At 48.2% G+C, this 26,277-nt stretch overlaps 1 protein-coding gene across 4 annotated transcripts in view; it reads left to right on the forward strand.

Moving 5' to 3' along the window:
* ATP2B4 (ATPase plasma membrane Ca2+ transporting 4) overlaps positions 1-26,277 on the forward strand; it is a 94,149-nt gene that overhangs the window by 36,413 nt on the left and 31,459 nt on the right. For 3 of the 4 annotated variants that reach the window (XM_029228067.1, XM_029228066.1, XM_029228064.1), the window contains exons 2-8: positions 7,838-8,499; positions 20,526-20,723; positions 21,340-21,597; positions 22,064-22,189; positions 22,603-22,728; positions 23,873-23,908; positions 25,498-25,659. In XM_029228067.1, the coding sequence (XP_029083900.1) occupies positions 8,307-8,499; positions 20,526-20,723; positions 21,340-21,597; positions 22,064-22,189; positions 22,603-22,728; positions 23,873-23,908; positions 25,498-25,659 (1,099 nt within the window). In that variant the 5' untranslated portion in view covers positions 7,838-8,306. Of the gene's footprint in view, positions 1-2,710; positions 2,829-7,837; positions 8,500-20,525; positions 20,724-21,339; positions 21,598-22,063; positions 22,190-22,602; positions 22,729-23,872; positions 23,909-25,497; positions 25,660-26,277 lie in introns of those variants that run through there. The other variant, XM_029228065.1, reaches the window with a different exon arrangement.

The raw sequence follows: 26,277 nt of genomic DNA on the forward strand, positions 1-26,277 counted from the left end.
GGGGAGGGGGGGGGGGGGGGGGGGGGGGGGGGGGGGGGGGCGGGGGGTCCGGCTGGCTCTCTGTATTCTGTACCGGCAAGACGGCCGTGGACTGGGGGAGGCGATGGGACGCCGGCAGGCACGGTGTCCAGGGTGTGGCACTCTGGCTAGTGTCTGGGTCCCACAGGAACGTTATTTTGCTTCCTCTCCTGCTGAGCCCCTGGGACAGCTGCCCCGGCAGTCTCTTTTAGGTAGATGCCATGTGGCCTCCTCAGTCTGAGGCCAGGCAACTTCCCTCTCACCTGGAGGCCTCCCCAGAGCCTGAGGCCCGGGAGCAGGGAGATCCTGACTGACTCCAGTAGTCAAGGGAGATTGGCCCTCCTCCCCCCTCCACGAGCATGGCAGTGATTCTGCTGAAATTTGTTTCTAAAAATAACACAGGATCCAACCCAGCTGCTAAAAAGCCCCTTGATTCCCTTGGGACCAAAATGTGGCAACACCGCAGCAGCCTCAAGAAAGGCAGTCTGTGTTACCCAGGAGAGTGTGTGTACTGGATATTTGAATGCTGCTGTCCAAGGGTCTTCCTCTAACCGTCCCAGTTTCGAGCAGCTGCACCTTACTGTTAGAGGCAGGTACCCTTCTAACCCACATCCTGAGCATTTCCCACAATCTGGCCAGCACTCCTTTCATTAGACAACAGACCTAGATGGCACTGTTGCTCCCACCTGAAGTCACCTCTTGTCCTCCTTAATCAGCTGAAGGAGGGGGAGGTTGCTGTTCCATCCTCTACATTTTTTTTTAGCTCTAGCTTGCTGTGAACATTTCCTCAACACTCCTTGAGTCACAGGAGTCCGCGGAGGTGACCCGGACCAGTATGACTCATAATATTTGGAAAAGAGGGTATATTCCCTATGGCTCTAGGCTCAAGGGACTGCCCGTTTTCATCTTGATCTATTGATGCTATTATTAGGATGAATGCAGGGGGGTGACAATGCCCGACTAGACACACGCCAGCTTCAGTTTCCCAACCCATGCTGTGAAGCTTCCTGTCTTCATCTTGATGGTTCCTGGAGTCTCTGAGAGGGGCCGGATCAACAGGCCAGATGATCAGGAAGAGACTGTCATCAGCCTTGGGTCAATTCTTGGTATCACTGTTGAGAGAAGGCTGTGCTATCTATGGGCCTGACCTTCTCCCTGCCCTCTGAAGGCATCTGGCCAGAACTGATAAGTTTTGTCCTCATTGTCATAGCATATCTTAGACAGTACAGCCCCTCCAGGCTTCAGCATCACAGTATGTTTTATTTTTTTCGGACCTCAGGTACAGACTATTGAGTCAATCATACTATGGATTCACGGCCCAGTAGTATCGTTGGTCCATGCAAGGCCCTTCCTGTGCTCACTGTTTCCCCATATCCCATGTCTTTCCCCTTCCTTGCCTAGGAGCAGCATTCTCATGTGTTAATATGTATCTTTTTGTTTAAATACATCCCTTAAAATGTATAGTTTCGCTTTAGATGCATGTGTTTTTAACTTTTGTTAAAGCACCTTTTTTACCCCCACTAAGCACTATTTTTAAGATAGCAGTATTGTTGTGTGTATATCTGATCTGTCTTTCTAACTTGCATAATATCCCCTCTTATCTAGCTCACAATTCGTACACGGGCCTCTCACTGTTGTGGCCTCTCCTGTTGCGGAGCACAGGCTCCGGACGCGCAGGCTCAGCGGCCATGGCTCACGGGCCCAGCCGCTCCGCGGCATGTGGGATCTTCCTGGACCGGGGCACGAACCCGTGTCCCCTGCATCGGCAGGCGGACTCCCAACCACTGCGCCACCAGGGAAGCCCACTAAGCACTATTTTTTTTGTTGTTTTGTTTTTGTTTTCTTTTTGCGGTACACGGGTCTCTCACTGCTGTGGCCTCTCCCGTTGCGGAGCACAGGCTCCGGACGTGCAGGCTCAGCGGCCATGGCTCACGGGCCCAGCCGCTCAGTGGCATGTGGGATCTTCCCGGACCGGGGCACGAACCCGTGTCCCCTGCATCGGCAGGCGGACTCCCAACCACTGCGCCACCAGGGAAGCCCAGCACTATTTTTAAGATAGCAGTATTGTTGTGTGTATATCTGACCTGTCTTTCTAACTGTTGCATAATATCCCCTCTTATCTAGCTCACATATTTTACCTGGCCATCACTGGGAGAGGGGATCCCAGGTTGCCTTCAACTCTCTGTCACCACAAATAACGCCCCAATGAACGTCCTTACACATGCCCTTCTCTGAACCTGTGTGAGAATTTCTTTGGGAGATGTACCCACTTGATGACTGGATCCAGGGTATGCACAGACTTAGTTCGGTCAAGTACGAGGTGGCTCTAAGGAGGAGGGGAAATTCCGGATCCCTGAGACCCAGGGGTTGAGGGCAAGACATTTTCTCCAGATAGACGCTTTGATTCTAGCACTGCATTTCTGCTGCTGAGTTGAAGACATTCTCAGGGTAGCAGACTTGGGGAGGGGGAGGGTAAGGGAGGGACCCTCATGTATACCACCTCCTAACCAGCAAGTGATGTTTTCTCTTTAGGAAGGGAGCACCCACCAGAACCCAAATCCTAGGGGATGGCTGAGAATTAGCACCGAGTTCCAAGACCAGGACCAGAAGCACAGGCTACAGTGTGCCATGCTGTAGTCAGTACAGAGGCGTGGTTTGGTGCCTCAGCCCTCACTTGGCTTCCTGGCACCAGCATGGCTATTGCTGATGAAGACAGGTGGTGCCGCCCACTACCTGATCTTTAGCCAACATCCTTTGCCTCTGACCTTCTTCCCATATGCCTCCAAAGGGCCTCAGTAGACTGAAGGAAGGTATGTGCGCAGGTCTGCCGTGCAAGTCAGCAGGCATTAGGGGAGCAATTAGGGCAGGGCAGGCATGGGGAGGGAAAGAGAACCTGGAACCACGATGAGGATGGCTGCTACACCCAAGTGGTGGGAACTAGCGCGGGTGGGCTAGACTCTGGGTTATGGGAATAAGGGGCCTGTAATGAGGAGGGAGCAGAGCAGCCTTCGTGTAAAATCTAGACTTTCAGAGAGAAGGGCCAACCAGGGATGTTTTCGCGCTGGGCAGCCTGCCATGTTCAGGTGCTTGCCAGCTTTCTTGAAAGCCCCTCTAAGAGGTACGACAGTGCCGAGAAAAGGAGTGAAGCTTAAGACACTGTAGGTAATGGCCGAGGAACTGCCTCCGCTGGAGAAAGGAGGGAGAGAATCTAGAGCCAGGGCTCTCTGTGCCTCTCCTCAGTCCCTACAGGCTGCAAGGCCCTGGGTGTGAGAAGAGGAGTGGAGGGAGCCCTCAGCCCCACTCCTTCAGTCTCTAGGTGGGAACTGGATATACTTGGAATCATGCCAATCCAGAGCTAAGGGCATTCTGGCTGGGGGGATACGTATGTGTGGGGGTGGGGATGGAGTGGGGAGTGTCTGCCCCTCACAAGCTGTAGCTCTACCCCTACGCCTGCCCTGATGTGTTGTAGAGGCTTCAGGGGTTGTGGGCCAGGGACAGATAGATAGGTTTTCATGGGCCTTCTGATCAAGCTGTAGGAAGTAAATCTGTAGCTTTTTTTTCATTTTTCTTACAGGACTGTCCTTGTACTTGAGGCAGGGTGGCTTTGGATTCAGACTAAGACACAAATCCTGGTTCTCTGAATCTCTATTTCCCTGCTATAAAATGGGGTGCCCTCCTTATAGGGCTGTTAGTGAAGGTTCAGTGAAACAATATGTGGAGTAATGATAACTAACTACTGTGTATGGACCAACCGCTGCATATCAGCTGCCGTGCTAGGCCGCCGCCCATACACTACACCGCGTGTGCGCACGTGTGTGAGTTTACATGCATGATTTCTCTTGGGGAAGTGTGGGCTTGAAGCAGGTTTCTTATTTCAGTTTGGTGCATGCTAAGGTGGGCCCAGCCTACTCCTGTGCCACCCCCCTCCCCACCCGCACAAGGTCTCCCCTCCTTGGCACTGACGCTCCAAACACAGCATCTCCGAGTGCTACCAACTCACTTCTGAGCAGAGGCTCCCAGCCCAGCGAAGAGGGCAGGGCATGAGAGTCCACTCCACTGGACAGCCCCTGCCTGCAGCCCGGAAGCCAGGGTTGAGCATAGCTACTTATTATTCCAGGCAAGTCTGGCTGCAGTGCTGCACCAGCCTGAAGCCCTAGGCCCCTGGCCCCTCCTGTTTCCTTTCTCCTCTTTCCATTCATACTTCATTTCCCATGCATCACACCAGATTCAATAGGAGCCTTTGGCAGGGGAGATTCAGGGGGTGGGTTCCTTTCAGATTCTCAGAATACCCTACTCCCTACATAGGGAGTTACCCTTTTTCCTCATAGCCTGGGGATGTACCCCAGGAAAGTTAAGAGTAAGGTATTTCTTGACAAAATTGGAGGAAACAGTGTCTGACTGTTGTTTATGGTTTGGTGACTTAAGGCATGAGGTTTTTTTCTCTGGCGGCTCCTCAGTTTAGAACTTGCTAGGGAGCTTAGGTGCATATTGAGTCATCAGGAAATATAGGATGGTCTGCTTCTCAGGTATGTGTAGGAACAGGAGGGGGTCTCTTTCACCCTCATTGCCTGGGATGTGATGTAGTTGATTCTGAAAGAGAAAGAGCAAGTGTAAGAGTCGGCATTTCCTCTAAGTGGTTATGTGTATTCTCTGTATCCCAAAGCTGCCTACTTTTTAAAGGACTTATATTTGTCAGAAAATGGGGAGGTCCAGACTTGAAGGAAGGAGTAAGGTATAACAAAAAGAGGACCAGTCAGTCAAGGCCACTGACTTGCCAAAGAACAAATCACTTTTTATGTCTTTGGACCTCAGCGTCTCCATCTGTAAGGTGGGAGTCACAGCTGTCCTGCCTAAAATTGATATGACAGTCCTTTTACATGTCACTGCAAGGTGTAGAACAGATGTTACAGAACTTTAGGAGGAAAAAAATTAAAATGATTTAATGATCATATAAGTAGTATGATTTCTTGCCCCCGCAGGAAGGGATGAGAGTTTGCTCTTCCATCCCATCATCATTAAGCTGGCAAAATGCTAGAAACGGGGAGTGAGAACATACCTCACCCAGGAGGCCCTGAGCCGAATGACTAATCCTGACCTGACAAGAGGTGGCACCTCCCTGGCATCTGAGCATTGCCTCTGAGGCTGAGCCTGTGTGAGCATTTACATACTATTCTTTGCCAGTTGCCTAATAAGGTTAGGGGCTAGGCAAGCTCAGCCGTTGCCGAGAGCTCTTATTCTAGGAGCTCAGAGAGGAGTATCGGCACCAGCTATGCCTCTGGATTCTGGAAGAACTTTCGTGGAGAGCCCAACTTGAGAAAGGGTCCCGAACGGGCACCGTCCCTGTGACTTTGTGCCAGCAGCTCAGTGCTTGACCTACATGTGTGTCTCTAGAGCAACCTGAAGCAGGCAAACCTCACTCTTTTCTGCTGGTCCCATGTGTTCTACTCTTAAGTGACCTTTCCTCATTGGTTGTCTGTGTGAGTGGAAGGATCTCCCCTCTTTGATCTCTTCAGACTGCCCCTACTTCTCTGGAGGTCCAAGGCCGCATTGCCTAGTGGTTATAGCAAATGGTTATAACCTAGCTAATGGTTACTGCTAATGAAGCTGCCTTGGAATTTTCCATTCTTTTGGGGGTGTGGGAGTTCCCCCTGGCAAGGAAAGATGGAGGGGCACGTGGAAATTGTTGCTCTTCTGCTTAAAGGGCTAGATAAAAAAAGTTCACTAAGATCAAATTAAGCTTTTTCTCATCACTTGAGTGTCCTATACTGGACACTGGTCATCTTTCATCTAAGATTTCAAAGCACTATTTCTATTTATAATCCCTTCCCTTTATCACTTTCTTAGGATGGTATGAAAAGGTAGGGCTGATTCTTTCCCCAGATAAAGATGGGAGGAGCTGAGCGCTAAGAAAACTGAGCACTAAGAAGGCCAAGTGACTTGCCCGAGGGGTACCTGGGAAGATGGTGAATCTGGTTCTGAATCTACTACTGGTTATTCAACCAAAAGAATTAGCTGAATGCCCGCTCTGTGCAGGTGCTTATCTAGGCACTGGAGAGACAGCAGTGAAGAAGACACGTGAAAAATCTCTGCCTTCATAGAACAAACATGGCAGTGGGTAGAGAGTAAAAAAAAGTAAAATCTTCTGATTTCCAGTTAAGCTCTCAATCAGCACTGTCCTCAACATCCTCTTGAAAGGTTAAGGGGTTCAACTTAAGGGTCAGCTGGGCTTCTTGCTGCTATAGCCCTTCCCACTGCTTCCAGACTTGGAGAAGAAGGTGAGCTGGAGAGAAAAGTCTGTGGTACTGCCTATCCCTATGCCAGTATGATTGAAGAGAGTTTGACACTCTGCCTCAGGTTCTCTCCAGACCTCCTTGTTCCCCAGGATTCTCTGATGACATCTAAAAAGAAAGGGAATATGATGTTTAAAAAACAATAGCAACAACAACAAAACAAAAAACCCTGCTTGCGTAACCCTTTGTAAGTCAGAGTAGCTCTAAAAATTTTATACTAGAAGGAAGAGGCAGAGGGCAGACTGGGAGAGGGAGGGGTTTAACCACCTCCATCCCAGTGGAACCTGCCAAGGACAGGATTGATTACAATTAGCAAGAACTTTGGCCACATGTGATTTCTGGAAAATTAATTGATAAAACAGTCAAGTCCTTATCTGATGGTCCTTGTGCTCCTTCGTTCACCTTCTAGAAGCAAGGATGTCATCCATTTGTTAGAGAGGGGCTGGGCCCCCAGCGTTTGGGTGCTGTGTTCAGGAAGAGCCCCTTCACATTTAAATAGCCAATGTGTGGCAGTCCTCACAGCAGCCCCTTTCTGACGCTGAGAACGGGGCTCAGGATAAGACTTTTCACCTTCATCCTCCCTGTTCTCACCTGTACATACTCCTGACCCTCTCTCCCTAGTGAGCACGTGTAAGAGGTAACACATGCCTTCCTGAGGGGAGAAATGCTGGTTTGAGACCCTCTGGTGTCACTCACACGCAGACTAACTTTGCTCCCCTACTCACCTTGTTGTGGCCCTAGGCTCTAACTGAATCAGTAGCTGTCGTGTTCCTGCCACCCCAGAGGAACTTTAACACTCATAGGCTTCAAACTCGCTATCTTTCCTCCTCAGAGGTCCTTCTGTCCCCTTTATGTAAAAAGGTTCCACCCTGTATCGCCTACTGACAGAGCATTTTACTCATCCTTTCCCCCCAAAAGCTTTTTGGAGCAGTGGGGGGCTTAGCTCCTGATCTACTGACACCTGTGGCATCCTGAGGAATTTCTATACACCATCAGGCTGAGTATTCTGAGGGGCTGCAGAGGACTGGGCATCTTCTACCAGGTTGTCCTCCTGGTTTGTAAATGTGTGTGTTAGGAGTAGGGGAGGGTGCAAGGTATGGGGGAGGGTGGCAGACTGGCAGGCCACCCTCCAGATCACTCTGGTCTGGACTCCTTTTCTGACCTCTTCTCACCGCTTAGAAGTAAGGTCAGACTAAAAGATTCTATAGCAGGTCCCTCAAATAGACAGGGAGTGCATTAGAACAATTAGAGGTCATAACCTTTTATTTCCAATTTTCTGAAGTTGTAGGATTTGTGTTACGTGGTTTGGAAGAGGTGAGGTATGAAGACTGGGGTGTATCTAAAAATTTTGGAGCCTACAGGCTGCTGGGGCCTCCCAGGGAGGAAGGGGCCTCAGCTATCAGTTCAGCTCAGACATCAACTGTCACCTAAACCCTGTGCTAGAATGAGTACCTCTTGCCCTTCCAGATGCTGGATCTCCATGCTGCTCTAATTGTTTCTTTTTGTCTATCTTTGAATCTTTATTCCAGAGATCCTGTTGTCATCGGTATCCAGGGAACCCTCCTCTTCCTCCTCCTCCTGCCACCTCTCTACCACCGCAGTCGCTGGTTGTTGCTAAGGTTGCCTCCATGGTAACATGCACATCCTGTTTACACCTCCATCTGTGCAAGTTGGTCTAAGCTAGGAACCTACCTACCCTGGACAACCACTTCTATCACCACCTGGGGACACCAATCATCGTGACACGTGGTCCAGTTCCACTCAGTTCCCCCGTCCTCTTCCTCCTCCTGCTGCCAAGCTTCATACCCAGAAAAGGATCTGGGCTACGGGTTGCTACTCTGAAGCTTATTGCACAAGATATAGTCGATCTATTTCCCATCTGGGCTCCCAGTGAAGCAAAAAGTAAGAAGAAGTGAGGCAGAGAGGCAAGAGACCCTGATCAGTGGAAGGGAAATTTCACATTTTCTCTGGTTGAGGGGCTTGGTAACATCAGGCAAAATGACAAACCCAACAGAGCACGCCTTGCCAGCCAACTCGATAATTGAGAGCCATGAAGGGGAATTTGGCTGCACAGTAATGGACCTGAGGAAGCTCATGGAGCTGCGTTCAACTGATGCAATAAACCAGATCAATGTCCACTATGGAGGAGTAATGAATCTCTGCAGTAGACTGAAAACCAACCCGGTGGAAGGTAAAGGCCGTACCAGGGGTGGGGAGTTGGAGGAAGGTGGCTAGTGTTAAAATATATTATTTTCCCAACTTCTAGAGAAGGAACATTTCTGGAGACCTTGCTGGTATATCTGTGTCTGGTGGGTAAAGTATAGTATCTGAAGCGCTGAAAGGAGGTGCGGCTATGGAGAGAAATGTCATTTCTTTCCCAGAGATGATGTTGAGTGACTGTGGTATTCTCTGAAGATCATTCTTTCCTCCTTTTTCTGTACCAATGTACAGAAGGCAGAAGATCTCTATTTTATAAATGTTTATGTTAGAGATGATTTTATCCGTAATCAAGTCCCTTATTCTGTATCAGTCTTTGATTGCAGAGGTTGAAGATATAATTCTTCCCCACACTGATCTTACAGTGTAATATGAAGAAAAGTGGGTGAGTCCATCTACCTAATGTAGCACTTCTCTATGGTACACAGTTACAAACGGAATGGTAAGTCATAATGTAGAGAGTTGTACCCACCATATCTTTGGATTACTCTGTTTTGTTTCAGGGAATTATTGATGACTTTTTCAACCCTGTCCTATGCACTTTTAGTATAGTTGTTCTTAATCTATTCTTAAAAGAAAATGAGGGCTTCCCTGGTGGCGCAGTGGTTGGGAGTCCGCCTGCCGATGCAGGGGACACGGGTTCATGCCCTGGTCTGGGAGGATCCCACATGCCGCGGAGCGGCTGGGCCCGTGAGCCATGGCCGCTGAGCCTGCGCGTCCGGAGCCTGTGCGCCACAACGGGAGAGGCCACAGCAGTGAGAGGCCCGTGTACCAGAAAAAAAAAAAAAAAGAAAATGAAAAATCCAGCTTCATGCTTACCTGGCTCAGCCCAGTTGCCCAGTGAGCCATGGTAATTTTGCCTCATTGAAATGGAAAGAGTACCAGAGGAATCTTATTTTCTCCTTTGCCTGGTTTCAGCATCTGTTACAGGTCCTTGCTTGGTCCTATCAGTCAGGCAGGCCATGGTTGAGTATCTTGAGATAGAGCAAAGATCTTGTCCTTTAGATGCCTTCAGCCTCTTGAGGTATACCATTTCTGACCCTTCCTTGGAGGCCACATCATACTTCTTGCCAATTCTAAGAAGTTTTGACCCCTAGCCAATGTTATGTTAGTGACTTGGAATCCAGACTCTCTAGGATTAAAAAAAGGAAGAGATTTTTATCTAGATATCTGTACATTGCCCATGTCTTTTTATTTTATTTTATTTTTTGCAATCAAAGAGAGCTGCCCTACACGTTCTCTGTACTTCTAGAATTCAGTTTCTTATCTCATAGGCTCTAAGTTCAAATATTACCTCTGGGCTTCCCTGGTGGCGCAGTGGTTGAGAGTCCACCTGCCGATGCAGGGGACACGGGTTCGTGCCCCGGTCCGGGAAGATCCCACATGCCGCGGAGCAGCTGGGTCCGTGAGCCATGGCTGCTGAGCCTGCGCCTCCGGAGCCTGTGCTCCGCAACAGGAGAAGCCACAACAGTGAGAGGCCCGCGTGCCGCAAAAAAAAAAAAAAATTACTTCTACCATTTACTAGCTGAATAGCATTGAACAGTTTGCTCAGCCTCCCTAAATAAACATCATTTTCTTCTTTGAAAATGATGTTAGTACCTAGGCTGCAGAGTTATTGGAATTAAATAATGTAATGTTGTATACAATGCCTACACTTATAATGGGTGTTCAGTAAATTAGTCGTCTCACATTAAAGTGGAGTCCACGTGTCTGAAGATATTTGCCAGAATATGAGTGCCTATGGAGTGCAATGTGTTTTTACATCTGGAGAGGCTGCTGCAGTCTACATGCAACCACTGTCCATTTTCTCCATTCACCTGTTGATGTCAAAAAGCCTGGTTAAGATGGCAGTGCTTAGTTGCTTTCATGTGGCTTAGCAAAGGCCTTCTGTTTAGTATCTAATGACTGCCCTTTGGATAATGCCTACTTCTTGTCAGCTAGATTTCTTTATTCTGCCACTTTCACAGTAGCATTGACCTTAAAGAGAGGGTATTCCTATTATGTTTAACTGAGATACTGCAATACTTTCGAAACATTCATTAGAATTTAAGCAGGATCTTTCTTTTTCCCTTCCTCTTCTGTTCTTATCCCTTGGGTCAGTTGTTTCTCTCACAAAGTGAAACTCAGAAGTCCAAATAAGCTGGAACCTAAGAAACTCCTAAGAGCAGGGTCCACACTTTCCTCCCGATTTTCCAAACCCTTTCTCATAGCTGTTATTGTTAACTTCCTGATTCCCAGAGAGCTTCCATTCCCAAAGGCCAGCATATATATTGTACTTTAATCTCAACATCAGATATCAAATGCTTAGATTCTTTCCCAGTCCTGGTTTCAGACCTGTAGTTGAAAGTCACCCTTCTGATGTCAGGTGCCCCTGTTGTTACAAACCCTGGCCATGCTTATATCCCAGTACCCCTACCATTGTCACAGTTGTCCACTGCCATTCTCCTGCTTCCTTAGATCACAAATATGTATCCTGATTTATTTCAATATTACGACTTACCCATAGGGCTGGTCCTGGAGCTGGGGAGGCAGGGTGTCAGAAAATAACTTTTCCATGAGTAATTTCTAGCCCCCAGTGCCAACAATGACCCCCTCATATGTGAGAAGAGTAAAGGGATAGGAAAAGGAGACACAGAAGAGCTATGACACAGGAGTCTCTCCCCAGACAGGGATGGTGCTGAGCGGTTTGGTTGGACAGGCTGAGAAAAGAGCATCAATATCTAGGTGCCATAAAAAAACAGCCTGTTCACAAAAGACTGCTCTGAGGTGCCTGACAGCCTAGCATAGCTGTGCGAGGCCCCTGCATGCTAATAATAAGAATAAAGAAATTTTCCTGGTGTTAGAGTTCTGCTGATTGGAAACCAAGGTGAAGTAAGATAGGGGAGATTGGTTCGTAGAATATGACTCTTCCCCTTTATTTTCTGTTGGATTGATAGTATCTTTAGTATAGATTGGTAGATTGTTTTTATTTATTTATTTATTTATTTTTTTTTTTTTGGCGGTATGCGGGCCTCTCACTGCTGTGGCCTCTCCCGTTGCGGAGCACAGGCTCCGGACGCGCAGGCTCCACGGCATGTGGGATCTTCCCGGACTGGGGCACAAACCCATGTCCCCTGCATCGGCAGGCGGACTCTCAACCACTGCGCCACCAGGGAAGCCCGGTAGATTATTTTAAACCATAGCTACTAAGGGGTCTTATGGAACTTGGAGTTTATAACATTTCAAACACTAACATGTTTTTTTAATTGTCTCACTCGCTCGCTCTTGCTCATAACAGACCAAAAGGTTTAAATGACTTGCCTAAAGTCTTACCACAGGGTAGAACTCGATGGAATAATTCATGTTTTCTGATTCACAGTCCATTAATGTTCTCCTGCCCCTTTGGCTAGAGCAGCAATATGGAGAATCTCAGAATCACAGATAATTTTACAATTTGTTTTGTATTCCAATGCCTGATAAAATGTCTAACAGTGACCCAATGCTAATGTGAGTTTAATATTGGCTTGCGTTCCTTGAGTACAATGGCTAGTTGGAACAAGAGGAGATGCCCCAGTAGCCAAGAGTTGGTTACATTCGAGATGACGTGGAGGTGCTCAGCCTCCATGGCATTCAGCAACGACCAGACACAAGGCTGAGTGTGAGCAAAAAAGGGAAGGAAAGTTGGGGAAACAAAAAGGGGTGGGGGAGACGTGAAAGACGACACATGCTTTTATCTAAGCCACTAAAGAGTTCAGCCTTCATGGCCATGTTAAAGGAAGCAAAGAGGCAGAGGTGAGGCCCTTGTTCCTGGATAGGTGGTGGTTGTGTTGCCTGAGTTTTATCAGTAGGGAAAACCTGAGCGTTTCGCGCCAATGGAATCTGTTTAGTTTGCTTGCTTCTTTCCTCATTCCAATTTCTTTATCCCCCCTCTTTCTATTGCCTCTTCTTTCCCCATTACATCCCAGCCCCAGCCAATCTCTCCAATCCCCAGAGAGCTGAGCATTTTGGGTGCTACCCCCTAGAAGATAGCCTTTTATCTTCTGATCAGTTTTCCATGCCATCTCCTGGCTTCCAAGAGCAAGAGAAACCTTTGTGAATCTGGAATGAGAATTACCCGTGGCTTAAGGGGAAGAAAGAAGAGGTATTTTTCCTTAGTCTCAGTCTCCCTTTGTGTGCAGGAAGCAGAGAGGATCCTAGTTGAGAGATTCTCTGGTCTAGATAGAAAGTTGTATGAATTCTTCTTCTCCATAGAACTTTTCCACATTGGTCCTCAGCTGTGTTACCCTTTTTAGGAGGAAGAATGATGTTTTCTGAGGAGGAGCTAGGCCAACGGTTAGTGGGGAGGTCTGGGCCCAGATGAGAAAGGGCAGAGAAGGGGAGCCTTGACTAAACAATGAGTCATTACCTGTGGACTTCTTTCGGAAGGCTAAAGACTATTTATGTTGAATTTGAATCTAGAAGAATGTTGGTGGGAATTTCTGTCTCATGTTCCCTCTGTACCCTGCTATTCCTTTCCGCCTCTGCAGAGTTAAGGGTGTGACAGTGGGATACAGAGGGTTTCTAATTTCTTTTCAACCACATTAAACAAATATTTAATGTCCAGCAGGTGCTGGGGACAAAATGGTGAACACGACAGGGACAGTTCTTGCTTCCATAAAGCTTACAGGCAATAAGAGGATACACAAAAATTAAGGCAATTTCAGAAATATTGTCATAGTGCTATGATGGTATTATGGGAGCACACAATACAGGGACCTAAGCTGAGGGGATTGTAGGGAAGGAAAAGGGGACCTAGGAGTCAGAGGTAGGACTCCTCCATCGTGTGATTGCCTAGGGAAGCTCTGGCCTGGCCATGCTCTGTGGTCATTGCTACCACTTAGTAAATGTTCCTGGCATAAGATGCAAGCATCTTTGCCTTGCCTAATAACTGAGCACCTACTAGGTTTTGGGAGCTGAGATTCTTTGCGGAGTAAACAGCAGGAGGGGGAAAGAATCTGTTTTAAGACAGTGCAAACTTTGATTTTGGTTCATTAACTGCAGGATTTAGGTTAATATCTCCTGCCACCTTAAGGTCTCTGGGGCTTAGCTATGTTCCTGTTGCCATGCCTTTTGAGGTCAGTGGCATGTTCTACCAAGAACTATCCATTTTCCCATAAGCTGGGACATACTGGGATTGGGCTCTTCCTCAGTGTAGGAGATTGAAATTTCCAGTAGCATTGTCAATCTGAAAGAAAATTGCACACGTAGCCCCAATAAATGTTCACCTACAGTACTTCTAACACTAATATTATTTACATAGTAGGATCTACAAGAAATAGAAATGGATGAAGTAATACAAAAAGTTCCAGTACCTTTCCCACGCTCTAACGGATGAATGCATGCCCCCCATTTAGAGACCACTGCTTTAGAGAATGTTGATGTTGCAGGGGATGTAAAGAAATGGGCAAGTGGATATGGGATGGAACGGATATGAGAAGAAGATGGGCAACTGGCTTCTCTGAGATTTTCCTCCCTATCTGTAGGGCTTATAGTCTGTTTTAGAAAATCTACTTTTAGGAGTCCATCAATTTCAACTTAGAAGTATAGTCAAGCTACCTCTCTTTCCTCATGCCCTCTGCCCCATAGCCATCACCTGGAAGATGCCAAATAAATTATTCTAAAAACAATTCATGTGAGCATGACTGCTGAGAATAACAATCTGTGGTCCTCTCTGCCCATCACACTTTGGGCAGACATACTAAGTTTAAGGTATGACAGAGACTCATGCCAAAAGAATATCTTAGAGGGAGGAGAAGGGGTAGAGATGGGCAAACCAGCTCAAACAGCCAGAGAGCAGCTACACTGTGATGTGAGTAGCTGTGAAATATTTAGTACTTGGCAGAGGGGTGGGAAAGGTTTTCACAAAACCTGGGGGAAGCAGCATCAACAGTGGGATGGTAGATGATTGAGAAAGACAGGAGAGAAAAAGTGCCCTCCCTTAGTCCCTCCTCCCCCTGCAGGGAATTCCACGTTGCATCCTGGGAGTTCCCTGTCTGGTTTGAGTTATATGCCTAGGGCTGAATTAGGCCAACCATGCGTGACAGCTATGGGCCTGCTCTTTCCCAGGCCAGCCCCAGGCTCTGTGAATTTTTTCTATCCAGCTCCTCCTTGCCCGAAACAAAAAGTTTTGTTTTGCTTTAAACCTTCTTGTCATTGCCTTGCACTGAACCATCAGCTAGGGGAAGGAAGAAAGATAGCATCCCCTCCTTGGCTGAGGCAGACGTTGCATCCACCCTTGGAAGTGGAGCTTTCGCTCTTTGTATTTAGCTCTGAGGTATGAGTACTGGGGGGTGTGACACCGGAGGGGAGTGTGTGCATGCAGCGTGGGAGAGGGCGGCCGAGCAGAGGGTGAGGAGGGCGCTCTGGGGAGCTGTCTCTTCTCCGTGCCAGAGTTGGAGTGTTCACAAAAGGCATACAGCAGAGGGCCAGATAGGGGGAGACATTCCCTGAGGAAGCTGTCCACCTAGGGCAGGGCTTTAGGATTGCGAGTGAGAAAGGGGCATTCTTCTCTAAGTCCATCACCCTCTTGTTGTGACCTTAGGGAGACTGCCTTCTCTCTGGGGGCTGGAAGGCCAGCAGGTACAGAGCACATCTCCAAGCTGTGGGTGTGTTAAGCTAGAGATGCAGAAGCAGGGAAACTGCTCTGAATCCTTGGAGGAGTGGCAATGGGTTAGCAGCAGTAGCTGGCTGAAGCCTGTCAGTCCTTATGTTGATTTTAGCCTGCTCTTCCCTCTTGCCCCCTAATCCAGGGTTTTTAAGGTAGGACTTGAAAGGTATTCTGTTGTCTGTTCTTATATACCAAATAGGATTGCCTTCAAATCAACCCAGAGAAACCTCTCCCTTATACTATTTTTGTAGGAGAAGATTCTGCTGTCCCATTGGCAAGGTATCATAACTCAGACAGCTGGGAAGTCCCTCATGATGTCTAACCTAGCCCCACCCTTTCTGGGCCTGGGCTGGCTCTGATAAGGGGTGCCTCTGCCAACAGTCCTCGGCCTCCTAGGGAAGCTGGCCCTGGTCCTTCCCTGCTGGAGCCAGGCCACTGAGGGCTGGGCCTCTGCTTCTCCTCCCAAGCCCTGGGTCCCCGCACAGGCTCATAGCAGACACAGATTTTCCACTGCTGCTTATTCCGTCTCCCGCCAGCCTGAGCAGGGCTGTGTAATTCCCCAGCGTGGGGTGGGGGCAATGTCTTCGCAGACTGACATTCTTGTCACCTCTCCTAGCTCATGTGTTAAGTCTGGTTCTTCGGGCCAGATGTATTCCCGATTTGGGTAGGATTTTCTCTCTTATGTTCTTGGGGACAAGGTTTCTTCTCATTTTCTTGATGTATTTTTAGGGGAAACCCTTTTCCAGTGTTTCCAGCATTTTCTCCCTGCCAAGTCTTCCTTCCCCTCTTCGGGAAGCGGTATATTTTAGAAGCAACTGTGGAGATAAGGGACTAAAACCCCCTCCTGGGCTGGACAAGTATTTATGTGAAATCACAGCTGCTGAGATCAAGGCCTGAGAGCCTCTTGGGGGCAGGAAGAATGGGAATGGAAAGCCCAAAATTGGGGATTGGCTGAGCTCCCAGTCCCACATGGCTTTCCTGTGCCATGCCACATGTCAGAGAGGATTCCCAAGGCTACTAGGCTGACAGCCCCAAACTGCCCCTCCCTGCCACAGGGCATGCTGGGAACTTGGGCAGCCACTTGACTTCTTAAGGTAGCTATTGTAAAAGCGTAGGGTGACTTAAGGTGGAGCAGAGAGAGGAGAGAAAATGTCAAAAAGGAAGTAAATGTGTGACTTTGAGGGCATCTAGGTGAGAGCAAGGCCTGACCTTTTTTGTTTTCCATAGCCTGTCTTGTTTCATTTGCTTTGGTCCAAAAAAAGCCAGTAATGAACCTTTTATTGAATACAAAATTCATAGATTAGACTCTGACAGACCTGGTGTTACCATCCCTGAGGACGGGAAAAGATGGGACTAATTCACCCCGGTTGTAAATAAAGAGTGGGAACTGGACTGATTTGCCTAGAGGTGTAGAGAAAAGCAGCACGTGGGCCTGCCCTGAGGTATATAAAGGAGGATGGGTGACCAACCATCCCTGTTTGCCTGGGGCTGAGGGGCCGTCCCAGGAGGCAGGAGCTCCAGTGCTAAAACCTGGAAAGCCCTAGACAAACTAGGACAAGTTAGTCACGCCAGAATGAAGCCTCAGCTGAGTGCAGCTGCCTCCACACCCCAGCCCCACTGTGTGTAGGTTGGCATCCAGCTGCTTCCTGTAGAGCGGTATAGACTGCCGCGTACTTACTTGAGTAGTTAGAAAACCTCTCCAGGCCATAGTTTGCTTATATGTGAGGTGGGGTTAATAGCAGCTACTACATAGGGCTTTGCAGTGTTTCAGTGAGAAGACACAAATGTGCCTGGTGAAGCATCTGGCACAATTGTAATCGCTTCAATGTTCACAATCTTATTTATTACTCATTCATGCAGTTCATTCAATAAATTTGTGTGCATACTATGTGTCCAGCACTGTTCTAGACCTAAGGAAGAAAGACAAAAATCCTGCCCTTGTGGAGGGGGATAGACAAACGTAGGATAAGTATATAATCTGTTCTGAGAGAAGACCTGTAGAGGGAAACAGTTAAGCAGGATAAGGGGATCAAACGTGCTAGGGGCAGAAAAGTCTGTGTTAAATACGGGGGTCAGGGTGGGCCTCACGAGGAAGGTGGCGTTTGTGCAAAGACCTGAAGGAGGTGAAAGGATGAGCCCTACCTAGTGAAGAGGAATCTGAGAAAGGAAACGTGTGCAGGGGCCCTGAAAAAGAAACGTGTCTAGTGCATGCAGAGAATGGCAGGAAGGCTAGCTTGATGGCATCTCAGTGAACAAGGGGAAAATGGTAGGAGTTAAGGGGTGGGGTGCTGGGGGCTCATAAAGGGGGCTTGGCTTATAGGCCATTGTAATGTCTTCTGTATCCAGTTTCATTCCAAATAAAAGGCACCAGAGGATTCTGGGTAGATGAGTGTCATGGGTTGGGCTGTAAGAGATCATTCTGGAAAGAGAAGAGACTGAGAACAGAAAGGCAAGGGTGGAAGCAGCAGGCCAGTTAGACAGATCGCAGTGGTCCAGGCGAGAGACGACCGTGACTCAGACCAGGATGGGAGCTGTGGAAAATGAGAAGTGAGGGAAACTTGGATATATTTTGAAGATAGAGCTGACAGATTCCCTGACTAAACGGATATAGTGGATAAGAGGGAGAGGGAGAGAGAGGAGTCAAGGGTGATTATGAGGCATTAATATGAGAGCAGGGAGAGGCAGGGCTACCTCAGATGGGGTGCTTTTAGCGAGACTGTTCTTGTTGTGTTGACGCCATTTTGGCCTTCATTAGATTTATTGGGATGTCCCTTGATGATAACCTCTAATATCTGATGTCTTGATTTGCCCTCACCCTTGTTAAGGAGGGAATAACATCTCCTCCCTTTACATTGTGAATCCTGCTTTCTTGAGAAACATCCTAGGTAGATTAACAAATTAGCAGAACTCCTATTTCTCTCCAGCAAGCCTGGCCGTCCAGCACAGCAGTTCCAAGTTGGCACAGACTTGCTATCTCAGGTCCCTGAGAGGAAGAACCAGCAAGGCCCTGTCCCCTGGCAACTCTGCCTCTGCCCGCCTGGGGGTCAAGATGCCCTGCCCAGAAACACTCCTTTCCCAGGCCCTGGATTTTCTTTCCTGCTGAGAACTGACTTCTCAGAGTGGTAGAGGCAGGGATTCTCTGGCAGGCAGCCCAGCTTGCTTCTAGCGCTTTGGTCAAACCCGCTCCCCTGCAGAGCTCTGCTGTGCCTCTCAGCTTTCCAGCCAGGGTGGTGCTTTTGGGCCCAAGGAGGCAGGAGGCCCTGGATAAGAGCATCAGGCGCCACTTCCCCTGTTTCCCTCTCCTGAGCACTGGCAAGAGGAAGTGGTCTGCAGTCCTCACTCCACAATCGTGGGTGCCAGTTCACACCCCCACTTTACCTCCAGGCGGGGTCCCCAGGTAGATTTCAAGTACCTCTCCTGATGGTTTTTGTTTTTAGGGTAGAGAAATGGACCCCGCAAACAATACTCCCCTGAGTACCTATTTTCCCATTTTCAAAATCTTGCTCTGTCTTCCTTAGTTCTAACCCAAATCTCTCTCCTTGCCATTTAAAGTAACACTCTTGCATCCTATTCAGTGGAGATGGAGAATAGATGTCTGCCCTCCTGCTAAGCCCCCATCCCCCACCAGTGGAGTAGCCCTTCACGTTGACTAAAGTGTGAAGAAGTCCTCTGGCATCAGTATCCCCATTTTCTCCTTGCAGCTTCCCGTCATCTGCTTTTCTTGCACCTCTGTGTGAAGCTGGGTTAAGTGTCCCCATCCTTTGATTCTAACCCTCCTCAGCTGCTGATCTTTTTTCAAGACAAAGTTTGCCTCACCCTGCCTGTGGGGATCCCACAGTATAGCCAACAATGTCCAGTGCCAAAACCAGGGCTAATTTGCTAATCAAGTTGTGTAAACAACTTGATAAATGTCACCTGGCATTAATTAAAGTTAGAAGCTGTCTCCTCTTCCCTTAAAGTATAACACCCCTGGGGCCCAGGAGAAGGGCCTAAATATGAGGAAGACACTGGGAATAATTCTGCCTCACTCTTCTTCTCTCTGGCAACATGCCTGGACTATGTGTGCACACTCACACAGGTATGTAAGCACATGTGTGTTAGTGGGGGGCATGCTGATAATCAAGGACTGAGTACTAACTCAGTGGCTTCACCTTCATTGTTCTCTTTTTATGCAACCTGAATAATAGTGCTTCTCCTAGTACTTTGTCTAAGTAGTACTTCTCTTAGCACCTAGTACATCTCTAAGTACATAGTACTTAGCAGAACAATCGTGCCTCTTAGTGATGTGTGTGTGTCTATGCATGTATGCCTCTGTGTGTGACAGAAAAGGATGGCTGTGTGCAAAAAGGGGATGCCCAAAGTTGGAGTCTCGAAGCCTCTACTCTGTTGATCTCCTGAAACCACTGAAACTTGGACTGGACAACTGGTTGGGCTCTGTCCCCTAGCCTCCTAGCATGACCTTGGGCAGATAGCTTATTCTTTCTTGTTTTGCGTATGAGCCACTGGGTGGAAGCCAGCTCTGTTTTTAGTTGTTTTTTTTTTTTAACATTTTATTTTATTTTTTAATTTTTGACTGTGTTGGGTCTTCATTGCTGCACACGGGCTTTCTCTAGTTGCGACAAGCAGGGGCTACTCTTCGTTGAAGTGCATGGGCTTCTCATTGCGGTGGCTTCTCTTGCTGCTGAGCATGGGCTGTAGGCGCGCGGGCTTCAGTAGTTGTGGTGCGTGGGCTCAGTAGTTGCGGTGTGCAGGCTGTAGGGTGCACGAGCTTCTGTAGTTGTGGCACGTGGGCTCAGTATTTGTGGCTCACGGGCTCTAGAGCACAGGCTCAGTAGTTGTGGCGCACGGGCTTAATTGCTCCACGGCATGTGGGATCTTCCCGGACCAGGGATCGAATGCATGTCCCCGGCATTGGCAGGCAGATTCTTAACCACTGCGCCACCAGGGAAGTCCCAGCTCTGTTTTTAAATCATGACCAGCATTTACATGTTAATGTGAGAGGAAAGTTCTGTGTGAGTCTCAGGAAACATTTTAATGTTTGTGCTCTTAGAGCTGGAGCCTGGAGCAAACCCCATGAGGAAGAGATGAAGTTTTAGGTCTAGGTTAGCTTACCCTGGGGACCAAGAGGAGTGAGTGGCCCCTGTGACCAACTTGTCTTGGTTTGCCCCCATCTTTAGACTGAAAGTTTCACACCCCCTGAGTCTGAGCAAAAAGTCTGTCAGCCACAGAGACCAGTCACCCTAACTGGATCTCATACTTGGGCAGGTCAGGAAGCAAGGTATCTTTTTTAAAGGGATCTTTTAACTGCCTTCTTCTGTCATTCATCTCTACCCCTTTTTTCTCGCTCATTTGCTCCACTCTTATGTCTTTTTCAGGCCTATCTGGAAACCCTGCAGATCTGGAGAAACGTAAACAAGTATTTGGACAAAACTTGATTCCCCCCAAAAAGCCCAAGACCTTTTTAGAATTAGTGTGGGAAGCCCTTCAGGATGTCACACTCATCATCCTGGAGATCGCGGCCATCATCTCCCTGGTCCTGTCCTTCTATCGCCCCCCTGGGGAAGAAAACGAACGTGAGTGTCTTGAACAGACCAGCATGACTCTGGTCTGGGTTCTTTCCAGCACCACCGAAAAGCACTTAGTATTCACGTTGACAGATTATAGCTTTAAAATGCGCCCCCATTATCCAGAGTGGGTTCTCCAAAGGAAACTAACAAGTAGCTAGTAAGCTATTCTTCCAACCTATCCTGATTCCAGGGTCTTTTCCCCCTTTTCCTATCAAATCCTTATTCAGAATGTCTTAAATCCTCTATGCTCACTCAACCAACAAAGCCCTGCATCTCAGAGTTCCCCCAGTTGTGTGAGCGTCATAGGAAGTGGTAGTGGGAGCTACCATGTTGGCGGTCATATGTTCTTTATATGTGACTTGCCTGTAATTTGTATTGACATGTTTCATGCTAGTCATTTGCTTCTTTTAGGTAAACATAAATAGTTATATTGGTGGTGAGATGACACCCAATCCTGCTGTCCTCCAGTATCCTCAGAGGAGAGCTATTCTACCCAAGAGAATAGCTGTTATTCTCTTTCCCTGTCTTTCTATTCTGGGGGGTTGCAGAAGCACCACCCCCATTTTTAATGTCAACAAAAGCCCCTAGGTGACCCTTCTTTTCTCTACTTTCCCTGGGCTAGAGTGTGGTCTAGCCGTAACTAGCCCAGAAGATGAAGGGGAGGCAGAAGCCGGCTGGATTGAGGGGGCAGCCATCTTATTCTCAGTGATCATCGTGGTACTAGTGACTGCCTTCAATGATTGGAGCAAAGAGAAGCAATTCCGGGGGCTGCAGAACCGCATTGAAAAGGAACAGAAATTCTCCGTTATCCGAAATGGTCACATCATTCAGCTCCCTGTGGCTGAGATCGTGGTGGGGGACATTGCCCAAATCAAATACGGTGAGAGCTCTGTGTTTCTTGTACCTGTGACACCCTCCCTATTTGAAGGCTAGGTCCTTTGGCATAAGGGGGCTGCTTGGAATTGCTGAGGACCCAAAAAGATAAGACCCCAAATTGTGTTAGCTTCTAGGTTAGAGTTTAAGGAGGTTATGGAAGAGAAATTCACAGAAAGCAGTAACTGAAACTCCCAAAGACTGTTAGACTGTACCCTGTGTGTCTTAGATTCAAAGTATATAATATTCAGGCCACGGGAATGTGTTTGGGGATCAGTAACTGTTTGAATTTATAATACCCGGAATGGAGTCTTATCCCAGGTTGTCAGAGCTGAAGCTGTCTTTCAAATGCTCTCCAGATTCTCCCTGGGCCTTTGCCGTATAGGCAGGGCCCATGGGAGCAGCCCTGAGATGGGGTTGGATGGTCCTTACCTACCCTCTTTCCCTGTTGCCCCTTCACCTCTGTGTACTAGGTGACCTGCTGCCTGCAGATGGAATCCTGATCCAGGGCAATGATCTCAAGATTGACGAGAGCTCTCTGACTGGGGAATCGGACCATGTCAAAAAGTCCCTGGAAAGAGACCCCATGTTGCTCTCAGGTATGGCCTCTGGCTACACCAGCTCCCATTCTACCTTCCCCCACACAGTCAGCCACAGAGACCATATCCAGACCTTGCTCTCCCTTCTGGCCCTGCCCCAAGGTTCAGCTGAGGCAGTAGCATATTAGTGGGTTGAATACAAGGATATCAAGCAACCTCTAAGAGGTTGCCTATGAAGCAGGTGCTATAAGGGCTCTGCTGGCTGGGGATGGGTGGTGGGAAAGGAGCCTTACCCTAAGGCAGTTGGGCACATTGTTTTCCTTACCCCGCAGTTTGCTTGCTCTTCATCTTTTCCTACTATCCACGGGAGAGGAAGAAAGAGCGATTGCTTTTTTCCAGCTCTATGTTTCACACCAAAGAATGGCCAGGTATGAAAAAAAAACAACACTTCTCTTGTCTTCCTTCTCATTTAGGGACCCACGTCATGGAAGGTTCTGGCCGAATGGTAGTGACTGCTGTGGGTATCAACTCTCAGACTGGAATCATCTTTACCCTCTTGGGGGCCAGTGAGGGGGAAGAGGAAGAGAAGAAGAAGAAAGGTAAAGGGCTTTCGGGACGAGAGTCTTTTCCCTCCCACCCCCGCGGACAAACTAGGAAAGGGAGCAGGTCTGGATGCAGCACCTGGTTGGAAGAATCTGCAGGATGATGTGTGCAGATATCCAAACCCCTTGTTGAGCTAAGGGTATCATCCCTGGCTCCCCACAGTGCTCTAACGGAAACCAGATCCTGGCTCTAGGCTCCCCAGTCAGGTTGCATTGATTCCTGTGTCTATTGGTGGATTGTAAAGGGATGAGGTAGAAAGCCTGCCCCAAATGAGCTGGCGAAGTGCTCAACTCTCCTCTGTGTAGTCCTCCGGCCCTTTGCCCCTTTTTTCCTCAGACATGGGGGATTATGTGAATCATCAAGGCTAAGGGAAAACTGTCCAGGAGAAGAAACTGGATTCCTGCTGAAACTATGGGCTGTCAGTGGAAGAGAGACACGGCCAGGAGAGTGGGAGCAGAGAGGGAGTGTCTACCCCGATGTTAGCCCTGTCTTTGCCATTCACTTGTTCCTGAAAGAAGGAAAAACAGAAGGCAAAAAAGACACCAAACCATATCTACACCTTTCCCTTAAGAATTCCTTCTTCCCTTGGAGGAGAGGAGGATTTCTACCAGTTGGCTGGAGGACCTTCTTGGGCTGTTTAGGGAAGGGGAGTTAATGAGAAGGAGACAAAACACATTCACTCAGGAGCTAGACTCCGTTTCTGCAGCTGCCTGCAAGTGAATAAGGAGGACGCTTGCTTGGCGCTGGTAAACTGACATGGAGGCACCTTGCAGGGCCTTTGCCACCAGGCGGAAACAGTTCAAACCTCTCGCTTCCTAACCCCCACCCCATTTCTCCAAGTGGTGTGACTCAGGCCGGGAGCACCCTCCCAACAGCAGCTGTGCTCCAGGAGAAAGCAGCTCAGAAGTGGGTGTGCACTCACCTGCGTGAGTGGCCTGGTCCATACCCCAAGGATTCATGAGAGCCCTTAATGAAGATGGAGGTAAACAGACGTGAGCTTCCTTTGCATTCCCTTTCCTGCAACTCAGCCCCTTTGCTGTTGCCCTTTTGGGCTCTGAGCAGGACCGAAACATTGGATACCTGATCTCTTAATAGTCACTTTGGGTCTCCACCCCATTTTTTTCTTTCTTGTTCAAACAGGTAAAAAACAAGGAGTCCCTGAAAATCGCAACAAAGGTAACCTTTCCACCCACTCATTTACCATCTCTACCTGCCCACACTCAAACCAGGCCTTCCCAGGCCATCTGCCTCCTCCTCCCTTTTCCTCACCATAAATTTGTTATCTGCTGCTGTGGCCCAGATGCCTTATCCTGAGGAAGGTGCAGAGATTTGGGGGTGGTCGCAAGCTCTCAAACCCAATCTAAGATGGGACAACAGCGTCCTCTGCTGTTGGCTCAAGGAACCTTACGTCAATCTTGGAGAGCCTGTGAGATTGATCTGCTCTTCCCAGGGTGCTGAACTCTTTGCTTCACTGCCCTAGGCCAGATTTAAACAACAACGGTCATCGGTTTCTGGGTTGGAAGACTTCAGGGTCCTTATGGTGGAAGGAGTTGGGATGGGCAGTCCCTGCACCCTCCTCTTTTGGCTTCCTCATCGGTGTCCTCTTCTGATCTGGATTCCTTCTCAGCTAGTCTTCTCGGGGGTGGAGAGAGCCCTTTCTCCGTAACCTCGCTCCCCACCTCTTTCTTTGTTCTCTCCACAGTCTGTTTTCTTCCTCCTAATCTGATGTGTGTTGCTTTTTTGGTGGCTGTGTTTACATCCTGTCTCTGTCTTGTTTGTGAGTCTGACAGCAGAGACAGTATCTCAGGAAGGGCATCTAACCAAAGGGGTTGAGCTCTGCAGGGGTGAAATTGGAGGGGTGCCAGGAACCAGCAAGAACTGCTCTCTTGAGACAGCTTCTAGAGATTTTTTCCTTTTGTAACCCACATCATAGTAGTTTTTAGAAATAAAGGCATCATGTCGGAGAACCAGGGCTCCACAAAAATAATTCTTTAATTTTAGATTTCTTTAACTCTTCTTTTTAAAGCAAAGTGGATTTATATGTCTGTCTTTATCCTGCCTTTCTCTCATTCCAGGGAGTCCCTCACACCAGCTTCTTCCCTTTTCCCCTAGGTCCCACTGTGTACCTCCCTACCTTCATCAGAGAGGGGAGAAAAGAGATTTCCTTCCCCTATCGTTCGACTAATATGAGAGGGAACTGGAAAATACCCTGTGTCTGGGGTCCGTGTTTCTTCCTTGACAGTCGATATAGATATAGATATAGATATAGATATAGATATAGATATAGATATAGTGAGAGAGAGATGAAGCTTTCAAAGAGCTGACTAGTACCCTTACGCTCTAGGAATATCTACCAGCCTTCCCCTTCAGCCCCTTTCTGCAGTAAAGATTCACCATATTAAGCCCTGAATTCCGGGAAGGATGGTTGTTGGTAATAGCACTTAGTGGCATGACTAATCCTCTTGCTGGAATAAACCTGGCTTGGGACTCTGAGGTAGTGCCAGGAAGCTGCCACTGAAGTGGAAATCCATACCCTGAAAGCACCATATTTCACCTCCAGTTGTTAAGATATCATTCCAAAAGCCCTAATAGAGGGTCAGAGTCAAGTTCCCTGTCTGGCATGGGGTGAGGGTGGTCAGATCTGATGTCAGGGGTCCAAGGTATATTCCAGGAATAAGACAGAAGGATTTGTTAGTTTCCACTTGCCTGCTACTCAGTGCTACTACCTTGCCTGCTTACCTGTCCTATTTGTGTGTACACCCTAGCAAAGACTCAGGATGGAGTGGCCTTGGAAATCCAGCCACTCAACAGCCAGGAGGGGATCGACAATGAGGAAAAGGAGAAAAAGGCAGCCAAGCTGCCCAAAAAGGAGAAGTCGGTGCTGCAGGGCAAGCTGACGCGCTTGGCTGTACAGATTGGGAAAGCTGGTGAGTAGGGTGGAGCCTTCTTGGTTTGTTTATCAGTGCTATTCTGGATCCTCGCTACTTTGCTTGCCTTCTTTCTACACCAGCCAGGTCTGGCAGAAAGAAGCTGAAAATTCCAAGCGGCTAGTGCAGTCCAGGTAGCTGTGTCTCTCTCTGTGACTGTTTAGCTTTTGCAGAGAGAGATGTTTTCCTGTGTGTTAGGGTTAAAGGCGCAAACAAATGGGAGATTTACATTAGCAAGAAGGAAGACCTTAATAGCTACTCACCTGCTTGTGTATTGGCTTGTAAATTCCTTAACGGTAGAGAAGGCTGTTGTTTGCTGAGGGCAATTCCCTAGCATAGGAATGGCCAGGCATAGAGCAATCAGTTCAGAATAAGGACTGGCGGGAAAAGGAAGACAGTGATTAAAGAGGCGCTTTGCAGAGCAGAGGTCAGTAAAGGCAGTCCTGTGCATCGTGAGAGGAAGCAGCTTCTGCATCGCTTGCCTCTGCACTCTCCTCTCTCCTGCCTTCTTTCAGTGGTGGGGTGGGGCGGGGGATTTAGAGGAGGGAACAAAGGAAGATCGCTCCTTCAGCGCACATATCCCTTAAACTACAGTCTTTTTCCACTGTTTATTTGCTG

Source organism: Monodon monoceros, unplaced genomic scaffold, assembly GCF_005190385.1.
Source record: "Monodon monoceros isolate NGI ecotype Baffin Bay Population unplaced genomic scaffold, NGI_Narwhal_1 Super_Scaffold_18, whole genome shotgun sequence".
Classification (NCBI taxonomy): domain Eukaryota; kingdom Metazoa; phylum Chordata; class Mammalia; order Artiodactyla; family Monodontidae; genus Monodon; species Monodon monoceros.